General features: G+C 38.8%; 1 protein-coding gene across 1 annotated transcript in view; it reads right to left on the reverse strand.

Moving 5' to 3' along the window:
- The window catches only part of KCNJ6 (potassium inwardly rectifying channel subfamily J member 6), a gene marked incomplete at both ends in the record, with an annotated part of 112,466 nt that extends 97,624 nt beyond the window's left edge, over positions 1-14,842 (reverse strand). The window contains one exon of the mRNA XM_084278391.1: positions 14,818-14,842. Coding sequence (XP_084134517.1) covers positions 14,818-14,842 — 25 coding nt within the window. The remainder of the gene's footprint in view (positions 1-14,817) is intronic.
- Positions 14,843-15,992: the final 1,150 nt, after the last annotated feature.

Genomic DNA, 15,992 nt, shown 5'->3' on the forward strand with positions numbered 1-15,992 from the left:
TCCAGTACATTCAGAGAGGTGTGTTTTTTATGAGGTTATACAGGTAAAAGCAGGATATTAAGGTTCTCTCCTTTCCCTTTACCCTTCCCAACTTTTCTCCATTTCTATTGAACTGTTAATTTTCTTAAGGTCTATCTGACAGCTGAATGTTAGTATGTCTAAGAAAGGATTTCTTACTCTCCTATCTTCCAAAAAACCTCTCGCCTTCATTCCCAGTTCTAGTTACTGGTGTAGTCACTCAGAGAGACCTGTTATTTCTGCCTCCATAGTGTTTCATTATTTCAGTATCATCTTTAATTCCCCTTCTTTTCCCTCATTTCTTTACTACCTGGCTAAATGTTTTTTATAATGATCTTGTATGTCTTTTTTATCTAATCACATCACTAAAACTGCTGTAATGCACGCTCTGTATAATATACATGGGATGAAACACAGTCTGTAAAGCTGCAACTAAGTTTTTTCCTTCCTCCCCTCTGCTCACACATACTCTCGCATCCCCTCCACTGTTCACTGTTGTAATTGTGTTCCCAGGTTTTTTTCTGTCTCTCTGCTAGCACTTTTTCTTTCTATTATTAAATCCAAGCTTCTTCTGCCTTTCAGAAAGCACAAGAAATCAGATCCACATTATAAATCTGCTCTTCTCTCCTCTGTCTATTCACCCTGTGTCCTTTAATAGTGGGTTTCCTCAGAACGTCCCACAGTCATGAAATCACCAGGCAAGTGTGGCCATGAAGTACTTATTCCTCGTTGTGCTCTGCTTTTTTATAAGCATGAACTCCCTGGTGCAAGAGCTGCATTAATCATTTGCCACAGGTTGTCTTTTGTACACGTCAGTGTATGTGTCTGATACTCTAAAAATTAAAAAAAAAATATAATGGATAGTTGGCATGAAAAGGAGGAAGAAAAAGTGGATTAGGGTATGGCAAATGAATTAACACTGAGGACAGTTAGAGCTGCCTGGTCAGTCTTACTGGAATAGTGTCTTTCTGAGCCTGAGGGCAAGAACTATAGATGGCTTAGTGCATGGCTGCATATAAAAGGGATAGGAGTGGAAAACAGGAAGAAACAAAACAGCCTTTTTGCCTCTGCAGTAATCCATAGATGCTTGGCTGAGATGGGCTAATATTAAAATGAAAGCACATTGTCACACTCTTCCCACACCTCCGAGCAACAGACTGAACTATACATAAGAGACAGTACTCCCTAACATCTGACTGAAGCACATTTTCTTTTACTCTGCCAAGAGGAGGATGGAAATGGTATCAACACCTTGCTTTAAAAATGCTGTGAGCAAAGATTTAAAAAAAACACAAACCCACAACAGAACAGAAGAAGGCAGCTTATATTTGGAGCTCAAATTGTGATTTACACTGACAAATTCAATGGTAAGCAATTCCATTGTGAGATATTTTTTTTTGTTTGCTTTTTTTTTTCATTTTAGAGGCTTTTACCTCTTAGCTCTCCCTGAAGCTATAAACCACCTCAAGCATAGTAAACCAACAGCAGTTGTAGCTTTCTCTTAGGCAACACTACCTGTTCTCCTTTGCTGGTCTCCCTCCCCCTAAAAGCAAGATATACTATGAATGTATGATACAAGCTTGCATGCTTGCTTCCTTCCTTCCATCCATCCATCCTTCCTTTCTTCTCCATCCCTCTCACTTCCCCTCGTTCAGCATCCCCCCTCACTCCTCACCAAGATGTGGTTTATTGTGATTCCTTAAGACTTATAAATGTCAGTCCTTTCCCCAGCCTCCCCTCACCAGATTCTGCTGTTTCAGTTCTCCAACATCTCTTGCTATATATAGCCAATTTGTCTAACTGAGTAGAAGAAAAAAAAAATCCTCTACTTTCTGTAGGGAATACCAGCAAAGCAGCAAATATTGCCATGGCAACAAACCTCTCAATCCATCAGACTCCCGCAGTATCTAATACATAATCTGTAAGGCGGAGACTAGTGTTGAAAAATGAACACGACATATTGTCACTTCAGGATTTAATATCCCTTCCCCATGACCTTAATTAGCTCTCCTTATTTTGGGTAATTGTTCAATTTCTGATAGAAACTTCTTTTTTATTTTGCTTTACTGAGGAAGCTAATGTGTGATCAGCCTTCATTAAAATGCAACTTTTGACTTTTTCCCCACAAACATGCCACAAAATGGGAGTTTCTATAGTAACACACAATGCACATTTAATTTGAAATTATAATCTCTTGATAAAGATGAGATTCCCCCAGCCCTCTTCTCAGTGTATTTTCTTTTTTTTTTAAAATAAATGGTTTTGCCACAGTAGTATGCCTCTCTTTTGTTGCAAAAGAAGTTTGAAAAGAGTTTTTTATAATTAAAACCCATGATCTAACAGCACTACTAAAGTTAAAAATACACATTCTCAGCACTTGTTTTCCTAGTACATTATAAATTTTGTATAATTTGGTTGCTTTTTGGACTCCTCTTATTCTTAAATTATTAAGTTCTTTTGCTACAACTGTTTGTTTAATGCCATGGAAAAGGGATAACTGCATTTAAACCAACACTTGCCAGTGTTACTGGAAAGGCCTTTATCAAGTTTAATGATGGGCCTTGTATTTTTACCCTAGTTTCCTAAGACATATACTATTATGGAGTATGTTTATCTCTCATTCAATGTGACAACTTAAAAAAGTGACCAATTTCAACAGCATTTAAGAAGCATTTCCAAGTCTTCTGTTGTTGAGTGTGAAGATGTGATCTGAGTGTGAAAATGAGATCTGCAAGGTCTTTTGTTAAGAATTTGGAAGTGGAGGTGGGAGGAAGGGAAGGAAAGAAGGAAGGGAAGGAGGAGAGAAGGCTTTGATTACAGTTGAGGTGTCCAAAATAGGAGCATGCAGGAGTGAAATGTTTAATGGAGAAATGGACTTTCCTAGTGAGCAGAGGGAGTCAGCTGGCTGCTCCTTAAACACAAGGGTGTTTGAGGATGAAACTGACACCTCCTGGAAATGGCCCACATGTTAATGGTCTGACACACTCTCATGAAATCAGTTCCACAGAACGAAGCCTAAATCCCACTGTTAATCCCTCCTACCAATGTTTCTTCAGGGCCTCAAATCAGGTTCCTCATGACCAAGAAAACTGCTTTCCCAGAACTGTTTTTCCTAATTGGTTCCCATTCTTTACAGAATTTTCTAGAGGTGTTTTACCTAATTTACATCAATTTATGCTCTGTTTCTTTTTTTATAGCTTCTTTCATATTTCAGAAAACCTGGGTTTAAGTCTTGTGTTTCCCATTATGTAAGCAGATTATTTTTTCTTTTCACAGGCGATAGTCTATACCTATATTTTAACGTATTAAAGGAATGTCTCCTTGTGTGAATAATCTTAAGCTATTAAGAGACGTCCATCTGGACTTATCCATTTGACCTCGGAACGTGGTCATTGAGATCACTGTTGCCCTCACCTTGTGGCTCTGCATTTTGTAGGGAGGGAGTTTCAGTTATGGAGCCCTTACTGTTCTTCACAGGCATTTGCACAAAGCTCTACAGATGTTTCTCAACAGCAAACGACAGCGTTGTGCACACAGCCTGACTCAAGATTTGCTACCAATCCACCTATTTGCCAATAGGTTTCTGTGGGGTTGTTTCACCTCTGCCCCAAAAGAGAAGAAAGGGAAAACTGCACTGATTTGAAGAAGCATACTTTAAAGCTATGCCATTTCAAGTTGCTCTGAAATGTGGCAGTTTTAAATGTTGCCCTTACACCTGCAAAGCAGCAGCCTTTGGGAGCCTGTAAATGTCAGTCGATGGCATGATGAAACTCAGAGCAGAGTCTCTTGCAGTAGGTCCACAGAATGAACCAAGACAGCACCCGGTGTAAAATAGCTATCACATGCTCAAGACATGGCAACACAACGATATTTAAGATCTTGACACAGGCAGTCTTTCCATTGTTGTGGACTGCTCTACCTCACCAACAGTCAGTGAAATCATACCTTAATGAAGGGGTCTACCCATTCATAGTTACTGTCATAAATAAATCATTTAAATGGGTTCATGAATCTCTCTCCTTCCTTCTCATGTTAACATCATGGGCACCTTATAAAATTTGGGAGGCAGAAAAGCAGTAAGAGTTCTTCTGTTCACTTTAATGGATTTTATATCATGCTTTTCATGAATTCATTTTTAAACATTATAGCCCAGAACATATGATTGAATGGATACTAAAAATATGCAGCATTTACCCACAAATTAGTACAACAGCGTGAGTTACTTGTGCCTTAAATAGTAATACTCCCCTAAATAATAATGTTATCACCAAAAAGACACTCAGCTGCATGCAAGTGCAATATGCCATAGGAAACAAACTGACTTAGCAGGAGGTCTGTAGATAGTTGTTTTCTGCCTTATTAAAAAGAAAAAAAAAAGATAAGAAAGTGTGCGCCAATACACCATCCTATGTTTCAGTAGGTTTCAGAGGAAATTATTCTTTGCCTATCATTAAGATAACTACTCAAATAATACTAGAAAACGGAGCAGAACAAGTGATTTAAACTGCCTCCTAAATCTGTCAAGTGAAAGTATAGGTTTTCTAAACTTAACAAAAATGTGCCACTTTCAGGGACAAGTTACCATGCTATTTGTTGTCCTTTTGATTAGCAGCTAGGTTAGCAAACACTTCACGACACGTGACGTGACTCTATTCTGTAAGTTCCTAGGAGCAACAGAAGAAACCTGCGATGTAGAGATAGCAGGCTCAGCTTGACAATGATAAATATGTCAGACGATGACAATCATTCTGTGAATTTAGTTCTTGTGAATGAACGAAAATGGTAATTTAAAGTGTCATGATTTGGAAGCATAATCATCTCTGTATCAGTCATTCACAATCGGCTGTAGTAGAACGGAGCCTGATACTGTGCCATGCATAAAGTGTGAGCTGCGTGAAGACATATGGATACAGATTTGGAGTCAGACACAAGCATCAGATCTGACCTCCTAGATAAAACAATCAATTAAATTTCACCCAAGGACTGAACCCAGTCCCTTACAAACCACTACAGTTTGACTGGCATGATAGAGATGAGGCAGAAACTGTACTTATACAAGCCAAACATATATTGGGTTTTGTCTCTGGCCTCTTTGGCCACATTGCTCCCAGTACGCATGCTAGCTGGGTGAGGAAGGACTCCGCTGGGCAAGGAGAGGGCTCAGTAAAAGGCCTTATAACAGTGGCCAGTGATTCTTCACAGCTTCAGAAGTGTCGCAGTTCTCTTTGTAAGCTGGTACTTTGCCTCTCGGAAAAGGATCTCTAAAGTCTTGGGACCAAACCAGAATAGTTTTGTTGCCATGCTTAGAGCTCTCACTACAGCTCAGGTGGCCTATACTGACACTGGACTGAAAGGGTCCCTAGCCTTAAAACTGTAGGAAGACAGGGAAAGTTATAACTGCTGAGTAATAATCCTAATGTAGAGCTGCTGGTGGTGACGTTAATAGATGTTGAAGAGGGAGATAGAAACCAATCTCTCAAGCAGACTGATGGCATCACCCACAGAATAACTTTTTGCCTGGTCTTTACTGGTCACTGGATCAATTCCTTCTAACCTACCTACTAGTGGATCATCTCCTCCTAACTCTGTGTATTTTACCATCTCAGTTCCCAAACTGCATGTTGATAGACCACCAGCCCATCTCTACCAGATTCCTAAACTCTATCTGCTCAGTGTTACTTTGTGGCAATGTGTTTCATAGGCTGTATGCTCTATGAAAAGTTATTTCTCTTAATATGATGACATTAAGGTTTTCTGATAACTGCCTTTTGCCTTCTCCCCTCTCCATGAGTTGGTGCTGGCAGGAAGGGTAAACAGAAATTCACAGAATCACAGAATCACAGAATTACAATGTTGGAAAAGACCTTTAAGATCATCAAGTCTAACCTTTCCTGTCCTGTGCTAAACCATATTCCTAAGTACCTCATCTACCCTTTTTTTAAATACATGCAGGGATGGTGACTCAACCACATCCCTGAGCAAAACCACCTCCCTGGGCAAAATTACTTTATCTAAGGTACTACTCCATCAGTTTGGCTGAAAGCTTCTGCCTGTCCTGAAACATAAGTTTTTATTATGGATGAATATTGATTTTAACTTGGAGCTAACTTAGATCAACAATGGTCAGCTATAGCAGCTTGATCCTTTTCTCTTTCACCTTTTTCCTCTTTCCTTTCTTTTCCAGGGTTTGGGGTCAGCCTCCAATATACAGTGGAAGACATCCAGATGAAAGGGGATATGCCAATGCAAGAGCTAGGCTTCTCAAAGTAATTTTGCTGCTGCTACTTCTGAGTTGAGAGTGAAAGGATCACCACCTTTCTTAGCATTCCTTTTAATTAGGTGAGTAAGAGTTGCAATGCCTCCTTTTTTTTGCTACCTGTATTCTTTTTCTTTTGTGCAAACCTGCCTGTTTCCCATTATTTTGCTTATAGGTATGTGGATTAAGAAATGTGCTTATGAAGTTTGACAATGACAAAGTGGAAGGAGTTCAGCAAAGAACAACCAGAACTGGAGGCCCTGAATCCTGAAGTAGGTTATAAAATCTAACTCTGCAGTTTAATTACGAGGTGATTAGAGAGAAGTTCTGCGAGCTGGTGAATATTTCAAGAGGGCAGATAGGGGAGTTATTTACAGGAGGGATGATAATAGGAAGAAGGAGAAATCTCTCATTATATGGCAGAATTTCATGTGCTGCACAGTGCTAGCAGTGAAGATCAGCAGGTGCTCACAACTGTGCCCTCCCTATCCTGCAGAGAGATTTGTCTGTGCAACATCCTTGGGCTGAGACAGCAAAGAGACCAGCGCTGAAGGCTCGGATAAACTGATGTTGGGGTGCAGAACAGCCCCACTACACAATCACTGCTGTCTCTGCATCTGGTAACAGTGTTGACCTGATTCAAAGGAGGACAGATCTTGCAGCATCTGACTCTTCCTTCTTGGTTTGTGTTTCAACAGCTTGCTCACTGTTGCAATGACTCTCACTGGACTCTTTTTGTTTTTCAACTACTTTTTGTAGTTCAAGATATTTTATGGTAAAAGGAAAAGAGATAAATAAAGTTAGAAGAGCCTGAGCTATGAGTGCAGAAAGTGGTTCAGAAATAATACACTTTGAATTAATGTGTTCTGTGCACAAGAGAGAGTTTGACTTGTAGGCATTATTTTGCCTGTAATATGGTTAATATGGTCCCTGTTATCCCCTGTCAAATGTCTGAAGAGCAACAGAGGCAGGTGAAAAAATACAGGGAGAATGTAGTCTAGCTTTAGGGATTAATCTAATACCCGATTATAAGGCTTTTAAAAGACATCTGTCATAAATACCATGATAAAACCTTTCTCTCATTGTTTATATTGAATAATACAATGGGGCTTTTTTTCCAATGAAGTGTGATATTTCTCTTTCACATGAACTATTCTATCCTACCATGTTCTATGATATTTTTCATTCATTGTTTCTGGATGCTTTTGCAACTAATTTTCAAAGTCAAATGGTTTCAAAATCACATACATTTATGGTACCTACCTGTTTAACAGCCCTTGTTGTACATCTCAGACACTTTTTTTCCTCCCCCCAGACTGTTATTCCCTTAACTGTTGACCAGCACTCTTTGCTATTCATCATGCTATGCTTATTTCCTAGAACTAAAATCCATTATGGTCTCTTATCTGCTTGATAGCTCAATAAGCCTGATCCAGGTCAGACAGTTTTCTACAGCTTTCAGAAACATTGATCCTGTTTTTCACCATTTAATTCAACTCATCTGCTCTCTCTGAAGACAATCGATTAGACATTTTTAGTGACTTTATCCTGAGTGAATATGAACTTCCTGCACTTTACGTGTACAATATGGGCTTTTCTATCAGCACTGCACACTGCTCACTACTCCAACTGAAGTCCATTGTTGGCTAGCACCTTTGGAAGATTTAAGTGCATGTTAAATAAATATAGAAAACAAATATAGAAAAAGCTTTGCATGAGAAAAGCATTAAAATCGTGAAGCCCATCCCCAAATAGCTGGAAATAATCAGTTAGTTAAGGGTCCAACGCCAACTGGCCCAGATGTGAACTTATCCATATTATTCAGGGTATGTTGAGAAAATGTTATCTCAAAAAAGGCCTTAGCCACCTAACTGACATTTTGGCAAATCAGTCCCATACCAAGGTCTTCAAAAACTGGTACTTAAAATCTGAAGTGGCTTTTGCTTTCCATATTGAATTTCTACACATGTTTAAATGAATTCTGATCATGCTAAGAAACACTGGGCATGTATTTCCCCTCTAAAGACAGTCTTACACCTAAATGTATGTCATACCAAATCTCATCTGGATTCACAATTTTGCCCTACTGCTGACCAGAAGATGTCATTGCAATATGGCTGTGAACTGGGGTCTGCAGAAAGAAGTGCTGTGGGGCACCGTGAAGGTGTTTCATCTAACAGCTTCGCATCTAGACCACTCAGATTTAGAACAGAAGACAAGTGTTTGCTCTGTGAAGCATGTGACTGAAAAACCCAGCTTTGCTGTGCCATGGATCATTGGAAAGGCATTGAGAGTTCTTAAGTGGTGTCAGACTGACTGTAGCCTCTGTTTTAGAAATGGGTGATCCTGAGTTAATAAAAATACAGGAAGTATTGGAACACACACCTGCCATGGAAAATGACAACCTGAATAGAATAGCGTTTTTAAAGGTGTAAGTAACAAGAAATACTGTGTTTCAATAAAAACCAGTATAACGTAGTGCAATCTGTAATCACTGTTCCTAACCAGAAAAGCAGAAATTTTGACTTCATTCGTAATTCAGCTCTTGAAATTCGTAATTTCTCATCCCCATTACTCTGAGCTTAATTTTCACAAAGATTTTAGCTTAGCAAAGTAATATTAGCCGTGCTATCAAAATTTAGTATGTTTTTGAAAAATCTACCCTTCTAGAATCATATTACAATATGAGAGTCTTGTTTTCAATTTGGGAAAAAAAAAACCCTTCTGTCCCTCACACTTGCAAAGACAAGTTAAGGAGAAGACCCCTTAAAGCTTCAGAGAATGCAAAGCAAATACTCTTCACTGTTGTATACTAAGATCTGGAAATACTGTCAATCAGCTTCCTCATTAAGACAGGTTTCTTTTGTTTCTTAGTGCATATATAGGTTCACAGTCCTTATAAGCCCCTGCTAGTGCATCACCGAAACAATAGAACTAGCTTTCTTGCATAATGAACTCCTGCTTTAGAATTTTATTCTCCTCTCAAAACCTGACCTTTACCATGAAGAATAGATTGTATTTTCATTTAATAATAGCATTGTTCTTTCTGTTCTTTTTCATTATATGCATCAGCTAATTTCTGCTGAAATAACATTATTATTATTAATAGTAATAATAATACACATTCTGTTTACTTATAATTTAAATTTGACTAAAGATTTGAGAAGTTAATTTTGAAATAAATGTTAGCAACCTATATATACAGTATCGAATCAACAGTAATTAGATGTTCCACTTAATAAAACATTTATCAGTATGGCTTAATATTTGCTACAAAATTACCCTTCCAGAAAGAACTATCACAACAGAACTATTTACTTGCTGAAAAGGAAGAGTTCATGAACATACATATTGTGGGAAAAAACAGCCCCCCTATTCCACTCTTGGCTAACCAGAAAAGGATAACTGGGTCTACTGAAAACAAATGAGCCTAACTTCCTCAAGCATGGGCAAACATCTTTCTTGAGTGATTTTTCTGAATGCTCTGGAGTTCCTGCACTTGAATTTTGCATTGTAAGAATCTGCTCTTTCTAACAAATTGATAGTACTTGACATCAGAGGAAAAAGTTAAACTGGATATTTGCACTTAGAAATGCTTTCTGAGACTTAAGAATTGGAATTCTAGACCAGCAAGATACAAACTCTGGCTTTAACATCACTTATTATAAGTCCTGTTTCTGTGCATGCACAACTGCTGGTGTGTTCACACAAGATAGCATTTATGCATGTACCACCAACTCGTGATGTGGTAGTTAAAAGGTTAGGTTTCTGAACAAAAGAAAAAGGAAAAAAGTGTATTACTAGGGAAAATAAGTTGAAGTAGAATGGTTACAACTTTGTATAGCAAGAGAGAGTATATTGGACATATATTTACTGTAACATACTGTATGTTTTTCTTCCATACCATAAAAGAGTAATTAGGACTGCTCAAAAAATTCCAGATTACCCTGGTGCATGTAGATCTGGAAATACTGTGACTTTTAACTAAGTCAAAGCAGAAACACTTTTCTCTTTACAAACCCTCTCTACAACTGTCAGAGAGCAAAAGGGACACTTCAGATTCAGATGCTGGAGACAAGAAAAAGAAAGCTTATGTGAAGAGTACTCTATCACAAACCAAATCTCTTCTATTGTTTACCTGATCCTGAAATTCTTTCAGACTAGTTTGATTTATTAATTATTTTTAACATTTTTTTATTTACCCCTCCTGAGTAAAAGCCATGGCATGAATAATTCAGAAGGTTTTACCTGGAGTCATATAAGGTCTTGGTATTCATTATTTCACTGTCTTTGGAAGTACATTTACAGACATTTGGACTACACATTTTTGTAACAAATAAAGGAACATCCTTTTTTTAAACTAACTCTCCTGCCTCTGGCTGTCCTCATGCAGGTGTATCATGTGGCTTAACTGGGTAACAGAACAAACATGACTGTTTACTGATGTGCCCCTACTGCTGGAGAACATCTTAATTGGATGCCACTTCTCTGTTTAAATGATTTAGAGCAGCCAACCATGCCCATTTTTGATTCCAGCCTGTAGCAAGTTCACGCTGCTCATGTCACATGTTGATTATGCTGCAGACATTATATGGCACACTAGATCCGCGCTTCTGTGTAATTCAGAGCTGAGACTTTGGGCTTCCACACTACCTTAAGGAGAAGAAATTGTATGAACTCATCTGTTCAGCAGTGACTTGGAGGCCTCGGAGCGCAGTCTGGATGAAAGAGAAGGGGAACACTCATATTCTTATTTGGTCTTCAGCAAAGAGTACCAGGGATTTTAGAAATGCCAGAACCCCGAGGGGAGCTTTGCAGGTGCTACTCAAACTGGTGAGCCATCATGTTGCAGAAAAATCAACTGGCTAGCCCCTGACATAAGACAGACATCCTACAGATGCCAATTGGGGGTTGTGATATAGACAGTTTGCTTTCATCTAAGGCAACTCATGAACATGCTGCACACCTTGACTAGCTGGATAGCAGAAGAAGAAACTAGAGAGGAAGTTCCTTTTAATGTTGTAACACTGGACTGTAAAAGGATTTTCTGAGGTACTAACAAGGCATCACTTCATTTGTCTACTCACTAAATATTATAATTCTCTGTCCTCAAAGTACTCTAAATGATGATCATTCCTGAGGATTGCATAGTCCTGCACAGAATGTTTCTCTGAATATGTAATTTTTCATATTGGCCAAACACATCAAGCTGCTCATCTGATACCTTCCTGTACTGCTTAATATTCACTGTCTTACCTTGGTTGCCATGTTTTAGCTATTTGCAGGCAAAATTATGGCATCATTTGGGTTTAAAATGACCACCAGCACACGGGAAGCATGAGAAAAACAGACACAGAAGAAAACAAAAAAAAGTAGGGAAAATAATTTGGTTCCTGGTTTCATTTATATGTTCAGCTTTTAAATATTCTGAGATTATGATAAGCAAATTGCCCTACTCAGGCTATAAAGAAATTTCAAGATGCTTATAGATTTTAAGGCATTATGAAGGAATTCTTGGACAGCTCCTTGGGGCTCAATGTAATTATGGTGGCTTTCTATTAATTCTCTGGAAATGTTGTAAAATAATAACTTGGGGCAAACAGTGATCTTATTTTGTATGCATTTCTGCTTCTAAGGGACTATCCCCCAAAAAATTAGCACAACATTTCTTTCTGGTTTGCACTTCAACTACTGTTGCATTAAAATTATTTTTCTTCTCTCTTTTTCTTTAACTGTCAAGGCAGGCATTTCTCTCAACACACACAAGCATAGGGTTCTGTCATGATACCTCATATTTTTCCATCCTCATGAAGGTGCTACAGAAATAGGACAGAAAGTATTAAACCATTTTTTTCCTTATGACTGTTCCTTAAAATGCGACAGATCCTCTGAGAATGGAATTACAAAATGTGACAAAAATACAGACTTATCCCTGCTAGCAAAGATAACAGACTTGGAACAACTACTGCATTGGTGTTCTCTCAGTCTTCCTCTTAGTACGCAGTGTGACGTGAATCTCAGGTATGGGGGTTTTCTTACTGCAGACACATTCAGAGAATATGGAGGAGAAGAAGGGGCAGAGAGCAGTGCCTGGTAACTTCGTCACAGCATTTTGATAGACAGAAAATGATAGACCAGTGGAGGGAAGGGGATTGATTTTTTTCTGGAACTGTGCAAAGATATGAACAGAGGTAAGAGATGAGAAGCACAGCTCTTGGGTGAAACTGGAAGACAAATAATAATTTTGTTTTATTGGTACGAGTAAGCTATTTCTTGAGGCCTTTGAAACCCTCTAAGGGCTCAAAGACTTTTCTTTATTTACTCAGTTCCAAGAAAAAGGCCTTGCCTTCCAAACTAGAGGCCCACCTCACACTAGCTTGTTGCTTCCCAATCCTATATATTTCCTTTTAACCTGCACTAGCTTTACGGAGAGCACTGTGGTTTGTTTGCTGAGAATTTTCTTTCCAGCTTGCAATGTGGTTTATGATTTATTAAAAAATATTTTAAAATGTCATGAAATCATCTGAAAATTTCATAAAAGGCTTGCATGGAGAATGGAAAAATCCTCATAAAAAGCAGTAGTAAATCCTTTTAAGAATCATGCTGTCTTGAGGAAGCCAAATAAAAGTAATTTGCAAGACACCCATGAATCCTAAAGGAACTGCACAGTGTATTTTTGTCACTGTGTTCCTGGGCAGTTATAAAGTATTATGGAGGACCCTTTGACTTTTCAGACCATTAAGAAAGTCTGCTTGCTTTCCCCTGACATTTTTCAGTGAGAATCCTTCACCTTCTTTTACAAAGGTTGTGCAAAGCCCATCAATAGGCGGATACTAATCTGCTTCTGCTTTTGATAACAGGTTTCTCCATTGTTCCATCCATCTCCCACCCATCCATCAAGACATGACTATAGAACTATTCCACATCCAGTAACACCAGGGAAGTGATGGGGTGGCACAATGCTTCTAAGAGTGACATTGTACATCCACGGAGGTTAATGGAGCAAGAGTATCATACCTTGTTGCAATGAATTTCTCTTGGGTCAGGTACTATTGTCCTTTTGGGCCTTGCTAAGTGGGAATGTTGATCTTTCCATTGTTACCACCTATGCTTTGCTGCAGCATGGAGAAATATTTACTTTTACCTATGAATACTGGAGAAAACAGAGGAATGTGGATCCTGTTGATAGCTCCAAAAATTGAAAATCTCATCTATGATTCTCCCTTAGAAGATTTTGCCAGGTCTTTTGAGATGCAGATTCTCTCCAGGGAGGGAGAGGAAGAAGTGGACAGAATAGCATTCAGATAACAACTCACACCCTCATGGCAAGTACACCATCAAATGTTTTAATGAGAGACTGACTACCAATCAGTAGATTGCCATGTATCTTACGCCATTGCCTGTAGACTGCTACTGCTTAGCAGTGTTCCCCTCATGGCAAGAGGAGTTCTGAGGCTGACTTCTGTGTCTTGTATCTGTGCCCTAGGAATAGGGCCTTTGCTAGATGGATATTCTGATGTCTCTACTGGGTCTCCCAGGTCTGCAACACCTTTTTGTGGGAAAGGTTGTTTCTGATACTGCAATATTTCTTATAGCTAGTAGTGGTGACCCTACCATGTAGCAGCATGTGTAAGGAGATACAGAGAAGGAAGCAAAGAGGACTGGGACACCAAAAAGGCAGCAAAGTGCTGCTCTAGGAACAGATCTTCTGTACACAAACAGAAAAAAAAAAAAAACCCTGGTAAGAATTTTCTAATGCAAATTAGTGCTATGGATGTCTGTGTTTCTGTTTTTCTATAGTCTCTGGTTAAGCTGAGTAAAGGATTTCTGCCTTTTAAAGTAAATTTATTTCTGTTTGCCTAAGCTGTGGGGGTAGATATGTTTTGGGACAGAGACAGTGGTTTGCCAAGATTTCATCCTAAATTGTCTCTAAATTTTGTCCACTAATAGATTATCCAGTGTGAATCTCTCAGCTCCAGGTGTTCATAGCCACTACTCCATTATCTAGACCTTATATTACGGCAGAAGTACAGATTATGTCTTGTTGGTTACATAGTTAACACAACGCACACCTCTTATAAAACAGTGAAATCAATGGAAACATTTCCACATACATCTCTGGGCATAATTCCTGTTGGATGAGTCTGGCAGAGGCGACAATCCTGAATAACTGCCCTGGATTTAGTGTGACCTTTTACAAGCTTGTGAACGAATGAATCAAGTAAAAGGCATTCATTAAATCCACAAGTAGTTACATTCTGCTTAAGTAAAACTCAGTCTTATTAAGTCAAACATCTAGTACCTTCTTTGCTGGATTGAGGTTCAAAGGCAGGTGATTTCAACAGTGCATGAGGAAAATAGCAGTCCTTGTTTTGGAGGTTCCTTTTTTTTTAGGAGTGGAATGATTTATGATGAAGTTAGGAGTGAAAATAGGGTTGAATGAGATCCCTGAATGCAAACACCATTTTCTGGTTTTCTGGCATTATGTAAGGGAGGGCGATGGATGGAAAAAGAAAGTGGTTGAACTTCCTATTTGTACTCACTCATTGACTCTGTCAATTTGGCCATCTCTGTTTCTCTTTTGAGCTTCTCCTGGGGGAAAGACAAAATAAGAAACAAACATATATATATATATATATAATATATATAAATACACTTGAGTGCAAGTGGCAAGATGAGGGAAGAAGATTAATACCTCATATATTTCTATTGTATTTAGGGATTTAGCTTTATCCTTCAAAAAAACCCACCCCACCTCTGTGGTTTTTTTCTTGCTATCTCTGGATTGTGTCAACTATGAAGTATGGAACTTGTATTTATTTCAGTGTGTGTGTATCTAGTTCGAGTAATTGAAGTTTTTCAATCTAAGTGATAATGGAGGAGGAAATCCTCCTTTGTTTTGCGGTCTGGACTAAAATTTGCAAGTATGTTAGACTTACTGGCAAAAGATATGACAATGACCATTCCACAAAACTGATATACTGAAGGAAAGAAGGAACTTAAAACGAAACAAATTTTAAATGGAAGCTGGAGTGAGTATTGGGTCTGACACTGAAATGAACTGATTGAAATACTGCTTCATTTATTACTTTGATCCATGAAGGACTCTCAATCAAACAGGCTTGTCTTTGTCTCATGTTTTTTGGCATATTTTTAAATGCAATTTTGTTTTGCCATTTCAGACACTTGTTGCAGCTGTTGTAACCAAGCCTGTTTTGACAGAAGCCTTGGCCAAACAAAAGCCCTTGGATTTGGTGGAATTCCCCTTAACAGGTACAGATGCCACAAAGCATGCCTCAGGCAAAACAATGGAGGCTGGGTTTCAGATTTCAGAGCCAGAATCTGGGCTGAATATTTTAATTCAGCCCTTCAAAGCCCTTAAAACTCCAATTAGCTGGTTTTGAGAAGATGCAGTGCAGCTATTTTCACCCTTATGATCCCTGAAAGCATCTTCAGTAACGGAGTCTCAGCTCTGTAGTGAAGTGGAGCTAGAGGTCACCTGTCACACAACAGCTGTCTACAAAATGCAAACAGCCCAGACATTAACCACAAGTAAAAACCACAAGTTCAGCTGGAAAAGCCAAAGGCAAAAAGGCTGGGCATCAATGCCTACTGATAATGGGTGTATGAATCTGCCTCTGTCAGGGCTGCGAGAGAAGATCTCATGGGCCACTGGTGCACAGGTGCCAGCTATTGATCCAGGAGGACTTTTTTACCC

Source organism: Gallinula chloropus (genome assembly GCF_964237585.1).
Source record: "Gallinula chloropus genome assembly, chromosome: 1".
Lineage (NCBI taxonomy): Eukaryota > Metazoa > Chordata > Aves > Gruiformes > Rallidae > Gallinula > Gallinula chloropus.